Here is an 18,630-nt window from a genome sequence, read left to right on the forward strand (position 1 = left end):
GTGGAACTGGATGTGTGCAGTGTGATTGGTTATAAATTAGAATTGAAAGAGTATTTGTTTGGTGCTTGGGTAGTAAAATAAGTGAACTGGTGTGCAGTGCCTTAACTGATGATTAACTTTACTGACAGGTAAGGTTGCTTTAACTTATAATTTTCATAATTCTTAGTAAGGGTATACAGGAAATGAAATGCACTCCAGTAATCTTAGCCCAAACTTATTCAATTTCTTGTGTGTATACACAAAGCCAGGAATTATATAGCCCTGATGGTTTTCTTTTAAATGGCTAACTTTAGTCTTTTATTATTTGCTAGTTTTGTTGTAATGAGTTGAAATCAAATTGGGAAATTTAAGAGTAACTATATCCTTTTTATTTTTTTCCCATTGTGTGACTGAGTCCTCTAACAACATGCAGCCACTTCTGGACTGACCTAAAACAGCCATTGTAACATCAGCAGCAATGCTACATATCAATGTAGGAATAAGAATGGAAAGAGAGTAATATAGCTAGTTAATGATATGAGAAGTTCAGTAACAGAACACTCATTATCCATATGGGAAAGATTTTAGGACAGATACCACTATACTTCTGTGGAGTGGAGGAGAACATAACATCAAAATCAGTTTTTACATCTCATCTAGAAGACTTTACTTTCAGCAGCACAGTGGCTTTCTAGTAGACTTTCTCCAATTATTCATGACAGATATTCATTATGATGTAATCTTTGTTGTCATTTCATAAATCATTTGTGAATTGTTCCTGTTTTTTGTGACTATTCTAATTAGTATGTGCTAAAAAGGTTTGCATATGAACTATAAGCCGTTTAGTTTCCCTTTGACTATATAAAGTACATGATTGGTTATTATGGAATGCATGTATCATATATGGTACTGTATGAGCTCCCTGATGCTGTTCTCTTTAAATAGGCAAATGACTAATTGATGAATAACTTGAACTGCACTTTCAATGTGATTTGTGAAAAAAAAAAAGTGTAGTATGATTCATGAACATTTTCACAAATACCTGTGACTACCTGAATGTTCTCAAACAGTGGATATGACCTCAGAAATAACTGCAAATTGGACTTGTTGCTTGTATTCATTAATCATTCTTAGTATTATTCAATTGGCTTTACGCCTTAGCACAATGCTGAAACAGTGGATCAGCTTGAACTCTAAAGGAGAAGTGTCATCTAATTGAGTTATCAAAACAAACTCTTGCAACCTCTTGGTTTTTCTTTAGTGTCCCATCCAATTACTCATCATACCTAACCCTGCTTAACTTGTGTGCTTTAATAAGATCACAGCTGGCAGTGGTATGGCTGAGTGCCATGATCCTTCATTGAGTATTCATTTAATTGTTTTCTGGTATGGAGCACAAAGTAGTGCCAGAAGGAAAAACTATGTGCTGAATCTTGAACGTCTTAATATGTTTTTGCTCAGAGAAAACTTCCCCAGGTAAATGGAAATTAATGTTTTTAAGAAAAATAAACTTGGTCCAGGAGGAACTTTCTCACCTCCATCTTAAGAAATTCATTAAGAAACTTACAGAAGAACCAGTGGGATTTGAGGTGGAGCTGCATAGCCCTCAGAATGTATGAGGAGAGATTGCTCTCTGTGATTTAGCAGCTCTGCTCCATGGCCACTGCAACATGGCCCTGTCTCCAACCTCCTCCCTGCTAGCAGTACTGCTATTGTAACTGGCCATTTTGTGAACTGTGTGAAGAGTTGAGGATGTTGTGAAGGTGGCTTCTTGTGCATCCCTGGTTCTAGGTAACTTCTCAAGGGCCTATCACAATCTCACAGTTGTGCAAACCTGCGTGAGTGAAAAGGTGACAAACCAAAGAGGACTAAGAATTGAGCTTCTTTCTCAGAAGATGATCGATGAATTCCACTCTAGACTTTTCACCTACACACACAAATCAACAAAGTTATAGGTATGCAAAATAAGAAAAATGCTGCTTGAGAACTTCTTAGTTTGAATTAAGGCTATTTACTTTGTATATGTGTACATATGATGTTGACAATTTTGTTTAATGATTATAAAGCTTTAACTTTTTGAATCTCAATGTCTGTTATTAAATAATATGTGACCCCCCCCATTTATCCCTTGATTTATTGCAACTGTGACAAATTGATTAAAAATGCTTAACTCATAATTTTGTACACCCATGAAAACACATTGATAACTGAAATAAACATCTATATTATCCATCACTTATACATAATTTAATTCTACCAAGCCTATTTACAGGTAAAAGTGGGGTATGATTAGAAAAAGATTTCAAAGAGATGAAAGAATGTAAGGGATTAAACTATAACAAAACTCAGGACCAGAGGACATTCATCTAGACATTTAGAAGGAATTAAAAACAAAACAAAATCCTAAGTGGCAGAGCTACTAACAAAAATATTTATAGACTCATAGACTTTAAGGTCAGAAGGGACCACTATGATCATGTAGTCTGACCTCCTGCACAGTGCAAGCCACACAATCTCACCCATCCACTTGATCATTTTAAAAGAGCCATGTCCGGGAACAGGAGATGAGGACTAGTCCTGTACACACATCTTTGAACAGGTGCTAAGACTGATCCCCAAAATTATAGAACATGGACCCCTAGGAAAACAGAGAAAACCATTACAGGAAAACTATAAACAACTGGATGAATATAATATAATAGGGTCAAGCTAGTCCAACTCCTCTGAGGACAACTCATGTCTCTCTAACTTAAAATACTTTGAAAAAGTTAATAAAATTGTAGAGACAGAATCAGTGGCTATGGTTCATCTCTTCAAAAGTCTTTGGACAAAGTATCTGAGGGCTGACTTGCATAAGGTGAAGACCTGTCATGATTTAAAATAAGTTGACAGAGGTAAAGTAGGAATAAAATTCTGTCTTTTCAGAGTAGAAATGTTTAAAAAGCAGCTGCCAGAGAGATCAGTATGACTTAATATGTTTACAACTCCAAACAAGGGGTTGAAGTGAAAAAAATTGCTAATGGTACACAATTATTTATTTCTGTGTATGTGTGTGTGTATGTTTAAAAAAAAACAGCTGTAAGAAACTGAAATTACAAGGAAACTACCCAGGGCCATTTCATAACTTTAGTGATGTCAGATAAGCTACAGGGAATTTATGCCTTCCTTTGACACATCTGGAATTAAACACTGTGGGAGAAAACATAAGTGAATAGATAAACCAACAATCTATTCCTATATAGTAATTTTGTGTTATTTCTGTAAGCAGAGTCAGGATGAGCTCTGCCCTGACATCTGGTGGGGAATTGTGGCAAGTTGTGGAAAAGAACTTCAGGGGCTGATCTTGTTTGCCCAGACACACCCACCCCGCCTAGCATGAGCCCACAGCAGCCCAAATGGTCACTTTGGCTGCTGTGGGACCCCCAGTTTCTCTGTTATTGGGGCAGGAAGAATAAAGTGTTGCTACCCTCCTTCTGTGAATCAAGGACAATGAAACTGTTTTATGCCCGAGGGACTCACCATCAACTAAGTAGCACTCGCTAGACAAAGGACATAGGTTCCACCTCCTAGTGAATGGAGAGAAGCTAGGGATAGGTATTTGTACTTGGTGGTATGGGCCCCTTTTGATGGCTTGAAATGTTAACTGCATCTTCTCCTTTCTCTACTGTGGAATATCAGAGCTCATTTTAATTCCATTAGGAGTCTAGTCACAGGCTGCTGAGCTGAATTCATGTTAGGCCAATGGTTCACTGCTCTCCTACTACAAGCTGAAATCACTAAGTGCTGGGGGGGCCTGAAGCTATGTTGCTGAGCGGCTGGCAGAGTGGAGCAGAGTAGCTAGTGGAGTGGCTCATGGTGAAGCCTGCAGCAGAACCCCATGGAGAGGCAGGGCAGTTGGCCTTGGACCTTGTAAGGAGCCCCTTAGCACTGCTGTGCCCCACCCCTCCAGGCTGGGAGGTAAAACTCTGCAGATAAACTTTTGAACTCTGGGGCTATACTGACCAGGGACAGAGACTTTGGGATGATGATAAGACCCTGAGGGAAAAAGGATACTAATCAAACTTACTTGAGGGTGGCTCTTTTGCTCATGGTTTGTGTTATGAATCCTGTTTGTGGTGTTTCCCCAACACAATGCCGCACTTTTCCCTTCTTTATTAAAAGGATTTTGCTACACTCAGACTCTGTGCTTGTGAGAGGGGAAGTATTGCCTCCTAGAGGCGCCCAGGGGGTGGTATGTAATTGTCCCAGGTCACTGGGTGGGGACTCGAACTGGTTTTGCATTGTGTTTTTGAAACTGAACCCCGCTCTTATTGCTGCCAACTCAGACAGGCAGAAGGGTTACATTTCTATATAACTTTGCTACTGCAGTTACTTTTTTTTAATTCTAAGTGGGGTCACACAAAATCTACATGAATAGGCTTTGATAGACTTTGGTACCCTTCTCTTCAGAGAATGTATACGAATAGAGCAATACTTCTCAAATGGATTAATCACTGAAACCAGGAAACAGTTTTTGCTGTTTTTTCACCTTGACATTTGTTTAATGTGCCTCTTAACTCAAAATCTGAGATTCAAGGTATAATGCTTAATGGTAGATAGCCCCTCAACTCATATGGTATCTTTTCCTGTTTGCTGACTGGATAAGCAAAATAATCAAGTTTCCAGCATGAATGGCTCCAGAAAATGAATCTTAACGTTGCTTTCCTAGAGTATGTGTGTGTGTGTGTGCTTAAACCAGATTGCCTAATACTTAGGGAAAGTGAATACAATGGGTGTGACCAGGCCACCTGAAATTATTTTAAGATTCTAATGAATGCCTATGGAAAACACTTTTTTAAAAATAGTATTTGCCCAACACTAATAAATCCTTTAAGTCAAGGCCTGTGATTTCTTCTATTGACAAAACTCCCAATGGCATTACCTCCTGAATAAGGGCAACTAGCTTTCCTGCAGTGGTAGCTGAGTTTGCAATTCAGCCTGTGTCTATTCCTTATTCCAGCCCCACACCCACTCTAGACACAGAACTGTTCACCACCCACTTGTCTACATCCGGTGAGATCTGAAATATTATGCACACACGCAGCTCTGAGTGATGTCTTTGCTCTTTCCCTTTTCTTTCCTGCTGCTAAATTAAAACATAGCAAACTGCGAGAAATCCTCTCAGAAACAGAACCATTTAAGATTTCTAAACTAGATGCAACCCTCCAGGCCGATCTTCGTTGCAGGGCTTGGCTGTTTGCCTCTGCTGGCTGTTTTCAGCTGAAGTTGAAGATAAAAATTCGTAATGCAATTTCCAGTGCCTGGACATGACGTCTTCTTGCAATAAGTTGAAAAACCACTAGAGGTGAATATCTGATAATCTCTCTCTCTCTGCCCCAGCAAATTAAATGCTGAAGTCAAACAGCAACGGGTGGAGAGAGTCCTGCCCTTAATTGTACCTATTGCATTGAAGCAATCGAGAGCTATTTTCGTTTCCCCAGTACCTGCCTAAAGGCATAGATTTTAAGTATCAGAGGGGTAGCCGTGTTAGTCTGGATCTGTAAAAGCAGCCAAGAATCCTGTGGCATCTTATAGACTAACAGACGTTTTGGAGCATGAGCTTTCGTGGGTGAATACCCACTTCCTCAGATGCATCATTTGCTGCTCTTGCATAGATTTTGTTTCTAGAGTTAAAAGGGCTTATTGTTCCTCATCTGTGATCACTGACTAAAGACCGAGGTTTCTCCTGCCAATTTGGTGGTGTTTGCAAATCTCCAGCCTCCTTGCTTCTTTTAGGAGGAAAAAGAAAGTCAGGTGCGATTGTTACAGGTGTTATACATCTCTCCCTTTTAAATGAGATCGGTCTGCAGAGACTGGGGCCAGAACAAGACATCTACAGGGCTGAGAATGGGGGTTTCATGCCCACAATTAATGTTCTATGAGCAGCAGAACCAGACCCGATCGTCTGCGGGGAGTTTTGCCAGGCTCTGGCGGTGTGTAAAAGTGCTTCGCTTTTCCTGGATATTTTTTGTTGTGTGTCTGGGAGGTGGCCAAAACTGACCCTGAACTAACGCAGAGAAGCTCCCGCTGGGTAGCGTGAAAGAGACGAAATAACCACTGCCGGACTGGTCGCCTGCAATCGTGATCCAACCATTCCACTGCACGCTGCGCTCCAAGCAGAGACGAAGCGCCTCCTCTGGAGGAGTTGTAGCTACCTCCTCCTCTCCTGTCTCTTACGCACTCACACCTTCTACCCCAGTGCCCTTATAAAAGGGAATCATTTGACCCCGGGTAGGGGGGAGGAATCGGACAAATCCCTTTCTCAGAGAGAGTTCGCACAGAGGAGAAGAAAAGGGGAAAGTTTATGTAAAAAACAAACAAACGTGTCCCTCTCCACCAACCTACCCCCCAGTCTGGGCCAAGCAGTCCTGAAGTGCGTGCTCTGGGATCGTGGCGCGAGCTCGGAGGAGAGCCCGGTAGGCTGCCGGGGTGGGCACCGCGGGGAACGCACGCACGGCTGCCCCCCACCCCGGCTCTCTCCCATCAGTGAGCAGCATGCCCTGTGCTTGCGCGTGTGCCTACGGGAGGGAGGGAGCCAGGCGCAGGCGCAGCGTCCGCCCGTCTGCAGCCCGGGCGCTCTCAGTGCAGATCCCGGGGAGTTGATGGCAGCAGCGCGGTGCGGCCACCCGGCGGAGAGCAGAGCGCGGCGCAGCCCTGAGCCCAAAATGTGTGGGGAGGAAGACAGCGGCTATAGCAGCTCCGGGAGCCCGAGGGACGCGGCCGGGCAGCCGCTGGTTACTCAGCTCTCCTGACCTGCATACCCCCTCCCCACACATCGCTCCCCCAAAGAATGTCAGCCAAGTCCAAGGGGACCCCCGCCTCCTCCTCGCCACCCGAGGGGCCGCCCGCAGCCTCCAAAGCCAAGGTGAAGGAACAGATCAAGATCATCGTGGAGGATTTGGAATTAGTCCTGGGGGACCTGAAAGACGTGGCCAAGGAACTCAAGGAGGTGAGCGGTGCTGCACCGGAGGGGCGTGGGGCCAGCCCCACGTTCCCGATAGGGCGGACAGACGTGCCAACTCTTTGGGAGCCAGAGAGCGCCCCGCGAGCAGTGCGCGGGGCTGGGCGCAGGCTAGTTACACTTTGGCTTTGCCAAGGAGAAATCAACTAGTGTCTCTGCGCGGGGGGTGTAGAAAGCCAGGCAGCCCCCGGTGGTGGAGGCTGGCTCGGTAGGTCCTAGACAGTTGCTCTCTGGAGAGCGATGGAGACGGGAAGGCGCGGAAAAGGCGCTGTTGGTTTTGTGAATGGTGAATGCAAGGGAGATCTCTTTCTGGAGTGGGGTTTGCCACCCAGCAGCAACTGAGAGGGGGTTCTTAGGCACTTGCGTCCAGGGGTCTCCATCACCGTGCCCCACCGGTTTTCTCTGTGTGTCTAGGGGAGGAGGGATGGGGTATTATGACTCTCCAGCCCTTTAAAGCAAAGGGGTCTGTAGGTATTTCCAGACCCTCCCGCCGCTATCCATCCCTGGGGATTCAGATTTACCTTTAACTACTCTGCGAGAGAGAGGCTTGTGTCCGTCTCTGAGCTGATGTGCCACTTACGCCCTGACTCCCGGCGTGGTGGTTGCTGTGGCTGGCTGTTGCGGATGCTATGTTTAGGAGATGGGGGAGGACTGTTGAACTTATTACAGGTCCTGCCTTGGGGAAGTGGCCTTCTCTGCACCGCGGTTGTACGGAGGGGGGAAAAGGTTTCCTCTTACTCCAACGTTAACTTCGCAGTCGTAACCCTGTATTCATCCCGGAGCTGCCTGACTCTAGCTACTCCGGCTGCTGGAAGATGGGGACAGGGAGTGGGGGGCTCCCTCGGTTATAAATCTGCTGGAGGCTTTCCCAGTTATTGGGGAAAGGGAAAGGACGAGTATCTAGCGATCCTGCTAACATGTATAAAGTCTGCATTTTTCTTCTCAGACTTGTATCACCATCATTGAGATGTACATCAGGCAAAATATCTGTTGATTTTTAGATATCTGGTAATCTATTGTAATGTTTCTCTCGTCAGGGACGAGTGTCAGTTCCTGTAGGTTAATCTGCAGACAGAATGTAATTACCAGAGAGATGTTCTTAAATATCAAAATGTTGTAGCTAAAATAATGTAACTTGGCTGTCCTTTTTGGAGTTTGCCCCAAATCTTGATTTTGCTACACAACTGATGGACAGATGGTTGGATTGGATTATGCATTGAAATTCAAGTCCAAAGTTTGTGTGCATTGCCTGTAATCTTTTATTTGACATTTGTATTAGGCTGTGTTTTTTTTGCTCTCAAACATTAGTTTTCTATTTTAACAATATTTTCAACAAGTTTAGTCAACAGTCTTTTGCCTTCAGAGGCAGTCTTTTATTCAGTGGTGTGTTAACATTTAGAATATATATCCACTAATAACAGATGCAATCTCTATATGAGCATGATTAAAATAATCACAATCCAAGATTTTTCACTCTTTCTAGAAGATATCTGTAATTTTCCCTTAATGTGCTACCTGTTCTCTAAGTTTTGTATTCTTTGTGGATGTTTTAAAAACAGAAAAATGTTTCTGGTTCTTATTTGAATAACAGTTCTTTGCAGACATTTAAAAATGTTGCTAGAATAAATTGGCTTCTGTTGCTGCACTAGTACATGTTGTTCAGAACCTACCCTGTGTTCTGCCCCATGAATGTTAATCATTCTGTACATATAACCAGACTCCTGGGTTTCCTCTTGTAAGCAAACAAGATCTCTGTAGTTGGAGGTCAAGTGTCATCATTTACTGTGGCATGTTTCATCTAAGCAGATATGTCTGTTCTGGCTGATTGCATCTGTGAGAGAGAACTGGGTTTACCTCTGTCTGATGGGAGGGGGAATGGCTTGTTTGGACTGTCTTTTCCCAGTTAGAAGTGAAACCAAAACTCTAAAATTCCAGTACTGTTGGGCTGTAAGTTTAAAGCTGTGTGCATATCTTGATTCTTTATCAATGCTCAAAAGCTAAGTCAACACCTGTGAATAATAATTTAAGTATCTTTTTTGTAAAGAGCCATCATTGTACCACAGTATACCAACAGATAAGTGTTGCATATGAAATTATTTGTAATATCCTCTTAAAACTTTGGTTTCATAAAAGTTAAATACATCTTGCCCTGTAGCTATTTTGAGAAAAGGTCTGTGGAAATTTGCTATGTGACTGCTACATTTATAGTACAGGCTAAATCCACCCAAGAATTCTCAACAAATCCTGTAATGTATTTTATCTGAACAGGGAGTAACTGAATATATGCTAAATTAAGAGTCTGGCTTTGCAGAGTCTCTATATAGGTTGTGTATAGACATTGCTGTGCGTTTGGAAGGACTTCGAAGCATCATGCATTAAATAAAACTCCAGGCAGTTATTATTGTATATTAAATATAGACTATCAGACATAAAATGCTGGTTTTATAGGCAGTGAAATGTTAACTGTGAATTAGTAAACAGTTTTCACTATTTCAAAGCATGATAAATACTAAAACCAAGTACATTTTATTGTGGAACTTGGCAGGACTATAAACTGTAAGGCAAATCTTTCCTTTTTCTATTTGCATTCTAAATCAAATACACAATGTTCTTTTGGTAATGTTTTGGCTATCCTCCATCTTTACTGCATGTGTGCTACAGTTAGACTCTTTTATATAGTGCCTTTTCTTGTGGGGTTAATGTTCCTCTTCGTACTGTACCAGGATGAATTTCTTTTTCAGGAGTGTGGCAGTCTGACAATTTGCCTTCTACTCTACTCTATTTTTGCTTTTATTATTTTTTTTAAGAAAAAATGCACCATATTGTGATAGGTCAGATCTCTCTTATACTTTTGTGGAAATCTGCAGCTGCTAAATTGACAAATACAGCGTTCGTTTGTTTCTGGCTCAAACATATGTTTAGGATTGGGATCCTTTATGATATAATTTTTTGAATGGTAGCTGTTAGTTGCATGCATAGTTAATGCACTGGTGAGCTGAAAGATTCAGTGCTTCAGAAGTGAACTCTCTCAAAATAATGGGTATGGGCAGGGCCGGTGCAAGGAAGTTTTGCACCCTAGGCGAAACTTCCACCTTGCATCCCCCAGCAGCTAACTCAGCCCCCCACCCGGGGAGCCCCCCGCAGCAGATACCTCCCCCACCATGACAGCTAACGCCTCTCCCGCCCGTCCCCCCCACGGCAACTAACCCCACCCAGAGAGACTTCCCCTGTCCCCCCATGGCAGCTAAACCTGCCTGGGGAGACTTCCCCCCCCCCCCCCGCCATGGCAGCTAACCCTGCCTGGGGAGGCTTCCCTCCCCTACCCCCGCCACGGCAGCTAACCCTGCCTTTGAGACTCCCCCCCTCCCTCCCTCCCTGCCACGGCAGCTAACCCTGCCTGGGGAGACTCCTCCCCCCCCCGGTCTCCCCGCCACAGCAGCTAACCCTGCCTGGGGAGACTCCCCCCTCCCCCCCGCCTCCCCGCCACAGCAGCTAACCCTGCCTGGGGACACTTACCCCCCCCCCCCGGCAGCTAACCCTGCCTGGGGAGACTTCCCCCCTCTCCCCCCCCCCCACGGCAGCTAACCCTGCCTGGGGAGACTTCTCCCCTCTCCCCCTCGCCACCACGGCAGCCAACCCTGCCTGTGGAGACCTCCCCCTGCGGAAGCTAACCCTGCCTCGGGAGCCCGCCCCAGCTCACCTCGGCTCTGCCTCCTCCACTGAGCACGCCGGCTTCGCTCTAATTCTCCTCCCAGCCCAGGCTTGCGGCGCTGATTGGAGGAGACTTAGAGCTGGGCTGTGTGCTCAGCGGAGGAGGCAGAGTGGAGGTAAGCTGGGGCGGGGAGCTGTTCCCCTGTGTGTCCCCCCCCCATTACTGTGGGTAGCCCTCCCTGCGCGCCCCCCCCAGCTGACCTCCACTCCACCTCCTTGCCTGAGGGGACTTTTAGGTGCCCCCAACTGCTAGGTGCCCTAGGCGGCCGCCTAGTTTGCCTAAATTGTTGCACCGGCCCTGGGTATGGGGAGTGGATATGATGACTCCTGTACCCTAGAATTACATTTGGTTGTGTGGTATTCCACTTAAATTAACTTTCTCCCATCTGTTCTTTGCCCTACATGTTTCTTACTGGTCACTTCAGTAGCTATGGCCTTGAAGGTCCGAGAAAGAGGAGGACTTCTGTAGCATTCCAAGGTAGCAACAAGTACAATGATAGTAATGCCCAATAGTACTGCTTTCTAAATAACTCTGCATTTATAGAATAATGGTACTGTATTTAATCAGAACTAAACAGTCTGCAGCTGATCTCTCTCTCTCTCTCTCTCTCTCTCTCTCTCTCTCGCTCTCTCTCTCTCTCTCTCTCTCTCTCTCTCTTTAGAAAAGGTTAGTTTTAAACATAAAAATAGGCCAAAATAGGCCCAAAACTATCTGATGTGACCTATTAGCCTTCTGCAACCTCTTCAGATACTTCCATATGAAATCTTGAGAGCCCAACTGCTTGAGACAGCTTTACATGTTTATCTGGGTAAGGAGCACATTTGAGAGAGATACTCCAGTGTATTAAGAAACAGGCAAAACCTTGCTTAATTTAATTTATTTCAGTGAAATCCAGACACACAAGTCTTGAAGATATTAAAATTCCTTTCGAAACAGAAGACAAAATTACATCATCTGTTGTAATGGAGTTGTTGTGGCTCAGATGTTAAACTTTATGTAATTTATCATGATTTATTGGTAAGTTTAGGTTAAGGCAGCCACAAGAGACTTAGGAGAGTGAAGGAGTGACTGGGAGACTTGTTAGGATGGAATAGTATGAGAGACAAGTTCTGCATTGCAGCTGATGTATGTCTAGTCCTTCCATGGGTGCAGTTTACTCACTAGAAACAGCCATCTTTGTGTTGTTGCTAGAAGAAAAAACTATTATGAATGTGTGTTAATTGCAGCATGTATCTTGTATTGGAAGAACATGCTCTTTACACTGAGCTGTATGGTTCCTGTTTGTTTAATTTTTTTGGCCCCTTCAGAATATTCACTAACCACCACAAGAGTATGCCTTAATGTCATTCATTTTAAAATTCGCCCATCCAGAATACTGGATGTCGGAGTCTTTTTTGAAACATTTTTAACACTGGTTCTTGTTCTGCAGATGGAATTTACCTATTTACCTGTGAAGCACTTAGATGTTAAGGTGATGGCACTATAAGAAACCATAAGAGCTAACTGAATTTCTGTCCTCTTATTTAAAAATTCTAAGGAATTTTTTCCTTTCTGTTTGGTGTTGATGGACATAGAATGCATGTTGTAGCCCAAATTCTGCATTCTCTGGGAGTTCAGTGGGGAAAAAGGGGTTTCTCCTGTATCTGTAATATAGTGTTGTTGTTATTTGAAAGGCTCCCCCCTCCTGTGTTGATTGCACTAGGGAAATCTCGAATATTGAATCATTTGGTAAATACTTTTTTAGAGATGGAAAAACTCATCAACCAAAACAGATTCTTGAAAGTAATTTGTGAAATATTTGCAGAGCTTTTAATTGGTGAATGGATGTGCTTCAACCTTTTATCAAAAGGACGCAGCTGTTGTAGCCATTGCCAGTGTTCAGTGCAATCCAAAATGGATGTGGTATCTCGCATAAGAAACATAAGTCTTAGTGGCCACGGTTTGAACATGGTGGTTCCTAAGTTTGGAATGTAGAATATTGTTCAGTTGACTGACTCTCATCAAAATTATGGTTGTAGGATTGAATCAACCCTCCCCCCTAAATTCCCCTGAAATCTTGGAAAATCCTAATTCATGCATCAAAAGAAATCCTGGCTACCCCAGTTCTACCTCCCCCATTCTGAGCCCTCCCAAAGAGCTCTGTGTTTTGGATAACTAAAAAAAGGATAAATAATCATTTCCACCCCTTTCTACAATGTTAAATTTCAGTGAAGTTATGAGATAGGAAACTCAGGAGTGAACTGAGCAACCAATAATGTGCTCCAGGCGATGGTAAAGTTAATAGCTAAAACAAATGGCCCGATCCGTTACTGAGGTGGCTGCTCTTTCTCCTATGATAGGGTCAGTGTGCAGTTCTTGTGGGTGAAATAAACATGTTTATGTTGAATATTCTGTATTCACCATCTTTAGGATAGATGTGCACAGACATATCATAGCTCTACTCCCAATAGTCTCAGTTTCTTCACTCAAGACTATTGTGCACAGCTGGTACTCTAGCTAAGAGAAGATACAGTATTTCAGGTCTGATCCTGAAATAACAAGCTATGTGCAGCAGCAGACTATTTACAGAGACTCCCCCTCTAGGAGGAATGGAAGAATGATTGTTATCTCTCTAATTGTATCGTGCATCCAAATCCCTGATGTGTAGGCAGCGACGCCCTCACTGTGTTATGGAATGACATTCCAGCATACAGAGGTCATAGTTCAGGCATGGTCAGATGCACATGCTACAACAGGATTTGGAGAGAAGGGTTCCTTAATCCTCAGCCCTCCCCCACTGTTAATATATTATTGGTAGATATGCTCTGAGTGCAGCACTGTAGAGTAGCCCATATATCCAGGTCTGATTGATGGAGTGGAAGACTGACATACAGCACTGTGTGTTCCTTAGACTGAAGCCTTCATGTGTGTTGCACTGGTGTGACCAGGAATAGTGTTTTGTGTAGGCATCAATGCCAAGATGTCTTGTGACTGGTGGTTTACACATCTGGATTATATGCTCCAAGATTTGCCATTCTTGCCAGGAGTACACTTCTCCCTCAGATTTCCTCATCCCATTTCCTTGATGAGATATGTAGCTGCAATCTTTGCCTTCACTTTTGTAATGAGTGCAGAGTATGATTCACTATGTATCTGAAGCACTGCACAGATTCTTCACTTGTGATCTGTTCAGCAGTACCAAAAAGGGCCATAAATAGTTAACTGAATCATAGTTTTCTTACTCCTTTCATAGCTAAGAGTATATAAAGTATTTATACATTTAAAATGTTACAAAAGTATTATTAAAGTAAACTTCTTACAGATGTTCAGTAAATAGCTACAAAGTTCATATGTGGTCCTGAACCTCTGATGCTTAGTTTAGGATTATCAGGGGCACATTAAATGCTAATGTGATGCTGGGTGAAATTGCTTTGCATCTGACTGGAATCAGGTTGCCATAAGTTAGCAACTCCTTTCATTCTTGTACAATATACAGTTAATAGAAAGAACCAATATATGCATACAACACTATTTATTAACATCATGTGACTTGACAGAAGGAAGTATACTGTCAAATTTGTTAGCTAAATTTTGTTTTCAGCTACATTCATTCTGCTTGTGAAATACAAAATTACTTGAAAGTATAATATATTATTGTACAACCATGAACTAAATAGAATGCATATATAAATTTGGTGGTAAAAATAGTACCACGGTTAGAATAAGTATTAAAATGTATGCTTTTATGAGCTTCATGCAACCTAGATGCTTCTAACAGTGATCAGAAAACAAACTGTAGTATAGCAAAAGCATGAATCTGTTCTTGGAAGTTTTGCCAGTGATTTCAGTGGGAGAAAGATTGGGTTCTAAACTCAGATACATTTTTAAGATTTCAGAAAGTTATTGCTGTTTAGTATGTACGTCTGTGTATATGAATATTTATAGGTGCATAGATTATAAGGTGAGAAGAGACCATTATGATCAAGTCAGATCTCCTGTGTAACACAGGCCATATGACTTCCTTGAACTAATTCCTATATGAACTAGAACCTATCTTTTAAAAAAAAAATAGAATCTTGATTTAAAAATTTCCGGTGATGGAGAATGCCCCATGAAACCTTGGTAAATTGAGTCAGTGGCTAGTTATCCTCACTCTTAAAAAATTCTAGTCTTAATTTGTTTAGGTTCAACTTCCAATGGTTGTGGATCTTGTCATAGCCCTCTGTTATCAAATTTCTATTTGGATGTACTTTTAGACTATGAACAAGTCAGTCCTTAACCTTCTTTTTCATGAGCTAAAGAAATTGAGCTCCTGGAGTCTATCAGTGTAAGGCATATGTTCCAATCCTTTAATCATTCTTCAGTTTATCAACATCATTCTTAAATTGTGGACATCTGAACTCAACGTAATATTCCAATAGTATATGTACCAGTGCCAAATACCGAGATAATATAACTTCCCTACTCCTACTCAAGATTCCCCTGTTTATACATTCAAGGTTTGCATTAACCGTTTTGGCCACAGCATTGCACTGAGACCTCATATTCAGTTGATTATCTGCCATGACCTTGAAGTCCTTTTCAGAGTGCTACTTTCCAGGATACAGTCTCCCATTCTGTAAATATGGCCTATGTTCTTTGGTCCTAGATGTATACGTTTACACTTAGCCATATTAAAATGCATGTGTATGTGTGTGTGTGTATACACACACATCCTTCACTTGGTACTGCACAATATTTTGATTAAGAAACTGGGGCGACACAAAATCTGGGTGGGTGGGCTGAGAACTGTCCTGGAAGTTGTCTCAGAAGTTTTTGCCAGTCTCCTCAGCTTTGGGCACAACTATCTTAATGGAAGAAGGTTTCATAAGCCTATCAAAAAGTTAGTGAACAGCAATTTTGTTAAACATAATTTTGTTAAACATAATGACAAAATGCACTATGTAAAATCTAACACTCCTGTTCTTTCTCATTCAGTTATTATAATAAAAATTAAAAGTTAATTAAGGGGTTTCAAAGCATGTAACTTGAATTGAGAGATTTTCATTAAATTAAAATTAAATTAAAAGCAAAACGAAACCTGAAAATCCTTGAAAATCAAACATAGTAACGCTGAGGCAATTCGGTAGAACCAGAAAGTGGAACTGACTTAAAAAAGATGAAACTAACCAGACTAGTTTCCCTTTCTCAGCAAAATGAAGTGCAGAAAGCCAATAAGAAGCATAAATGGTGAAACGTAAACACGTTTTTTTTAGTTATGAATTTTGTCTAATCTAGGCATTATACCTACTCTTCACAAGAGTATCAGAATTGTGTTACATTTCACAAGTAAAGTAACATGCACCTTGTTGAAGCTTCCTTTTTTCACATGCCTAGAGATCAGGGCTGGCTCCAGGCACCAGCCGACCAAGCATGTGCTTGGGGCAGCACCTTGGGGTAGGGCAGCACTCGGGTGTTTTTTTTTGGGGGAGGGAGGGGGTCGTCAGGACATCGTTGGAGGGATATTTTTTGTTTTGGTGGCACGGTGCTCGGTGGGGGGCGGGGCTTCAGGCGGCATGGCGCTGGGAGGATGGGGGCTTGCGCGGCGCTCGGGCGGGGCTTTGGGTGGCATGGCGCTCGGAGGATGGGGGCTTGTGCGGCGCTCGGACGGAGCGGGGCTTTGGGTGGCATGGTGCTCGGGGGGTGGGGGTTTCATCGGCGCTGGAGGAGTTTCATCGGCGCGGTGCTTGCGGGGGGTGGGGGTAAGGCAGGGCGGCGCTCTTCTTTTTTGCTTGGGGCTGCAAAAAAGTTAGAGCCGGCCCTGGTAGAGATTATTAAAAATGGTGATCATTGTTATTGTGTGGGAAAGCTGGGTTGAAGATCTGGGTTTTGCACATTGTCCTGTCTCATGATTATTGTTAACTCTTGTAGTCTATCTTTTGATAGATCCTGTGGAAAACAGCTAATGTGGTTGGGTTTAATCTTTCAGGGAGAAAGAGTCCCGGAGAGAACCTGGGCCCCACTTGTTGAAGGTGGTGTAGATTAAGGCCCAGACTTAAATTTTAATGTAGTATTTGATGGATTGCTAGTATACAAAGCACCAGAGTGATGTGCTTTTGACACCTTGTTTTGGTTAGTCAGTGGGCTGCCATATCCTGCACCAGCTGGAGCATTTTCAGTGCACTGTAATTATTGAGACTGGAGTTGCATAAGTGATTGTGGCCAAGTCCTCATCTGACAAGATGGAGCATAATTTCCTGGCCTAGCATAGTTGGAAGGTATATTTTACAGATGCTGCTTGGGTAGCCATAGCCATATGTAGCTATCACAGTTTAAATTGTCATATAAATATGTATTTCTTTACAAATATAATATTCATCTCATAGTACCCTGTAATCTAATTTTCTCATTATACAGACATTCATGGGAACCTTTTGCTATTTCACCTTTTTTATAACATTTGGAACTGTCAGTTCCTGCAATGAAAAAGATAATTAAATGGTTTTTATTCTAGAAGTTTGCAGATATCTTGGAAATAACTCAGACTTGCAAATATTGGGTGAAGTTGTGGTTCGTTGTGCAAAGCCTGATTTATGAAGATCCCCTTAGTACAAGGGGAAAAACAGAAGTGGTATAGGGAGGAAGCAGTCTTTTCATGCTAATCCTGAGGAAAGGTGCATGTTGCCTGTATAGCTAAGCCATTGCTACATTAGCTCATAGGCTCTGTGATGAAAGGCTGCAGCCAGTGCCCCCTTCCCACATGGCTTGTGACCAGTCTCTTGTTTGGTTATAAGTCATTGGCTCTCTTGCTATCCATGCATGCCATTCACAATGTCCTCTCCTATCATGATCTCACTGTGAGAACTATTGAAGAGCTTGCTTTAAGCATGACGTCTGCTCAGTCCCTTCTCACAGCCCCCAAAACCAGGGATGGCTCTAGGCATTTTGCCGCCCCAAGCATGGCAGGCAGGCTGCCTTCGGCGGCATGCCTGCGGAGGGCCCGCTGGTCCCGCGGCTTCGGAAAGCCGAAGCCGCGGGACCAGCGGACCCTCCGCAGGCAAGCCGCCGAAAGCAGCCTGCCTGCCGCCCTCGCGGCGACCAGCAGAACGGCCCCAATGGCTTGCCACCCCAAGCATGCGCTTGGCATGCTGGTGCCTGCAGCCGCCCCTGCCCAAAAGAGTAGCAATTCTGCTGCACTTTATGTCCATTGCGGAGGAGGCTTGAGTCCATTGGTGTTTCATTTTTGGTTTAATATTATTAAACTAAAATGAACTGGAATAGTTAGCAGCAATCTCCTCCAGACAAAAAGAGTATTGTCAGTCCTCTCTTCTCCATAGATAATAGAATGTTCATATGTGTTTAAAGGTTAACACACTCATCCATTGTTTCTCGCAACATGTGCCACAGTGCATAATGGAGTTTGACAGCACTGAAGGTTGAATCATTTCCAGAACTCATTGCAGATTAAGTTTGCTCAGTAATCAGAAGAATGCTTGTAATTTTAAAACATTGTTTTTATTTAAGCCTTTCTTGGGAACTTCTGCATTAGGTCAATCTTGAATCACTTTTGGTTTTTCTTTCTTCTCCCTCATGCGATATACTCAGAAAGGAATTATGCCCTTTTCCGTGATGCATATGAAAAGCTAAGGGCCAAATTAAGTTACCCTTAATTCATGTTGAGTTCCACTTTATATGACAAGTTATCTTCTGAAGTTAGCGGAGTAAGGTACTACTCAGTGGGTGTAAAGGGTATCTGAATCTATCCTTATATTTATTACTGGGAACCAGTGATCCAAAGTTTGTGGGTCATGAACTGAATTATAGAAGGTTTGACCAAATGCCTAGAAGATTATATTTGTTTTCTAAACTATGATCGTTCAGTAGATTATAAAATTTTAGTCATCATTGCCAATATCATTGCACTAAAATAGAAAGTTCATGTAATGCTTCTCCAAAGGGAATTAAAGTAAAAAATAGATAT

General features: G+C 42.8%; 1 protein-coding gene across 2 annotated transcripts in view; it reads left to right on the forward strand.

The window, feature by feature from the left end:
* The first annotated feature begins 6,615 nt into the window (after nt 1–6,615).
* The window catches only part of PRR16 (proline rich 16), a 243,865-nt gene continuing 231,850 nt past the window's right edge, over nt 6,616–18,630 (forward strand). For both annotated transcript variants that reach the window (XM_050945949.1, XM_050945950.1), the window contains exon 1: nt 6,616–6,967. In XM_050945949.1, the coding sequence (XP_050801906.1) occupies nt 6,809–6,967 (159 nt within the window). In that variant the 5' untranslated portion in view covers nt 6,616–6,808. The remainder of the gene's footprint in view (nt 6,968–18,630) is intronic.

Source organism: Gopherus flavomarginatus, chromosome 3 (genome assembly GCF_025201925.1).
Source record: "Gopherus flavomarginatus isolate rGopFla2 chromosome 3, rGopFla2.mat.asm, whole genome shotgun sequence".
Taxonomy (NCBI): domain Eukaryota; kingdom Metazoa; phylum Chordata; order Testudines; family Testudinidae; genus Gopherus; species Gopherus flavomarginatus.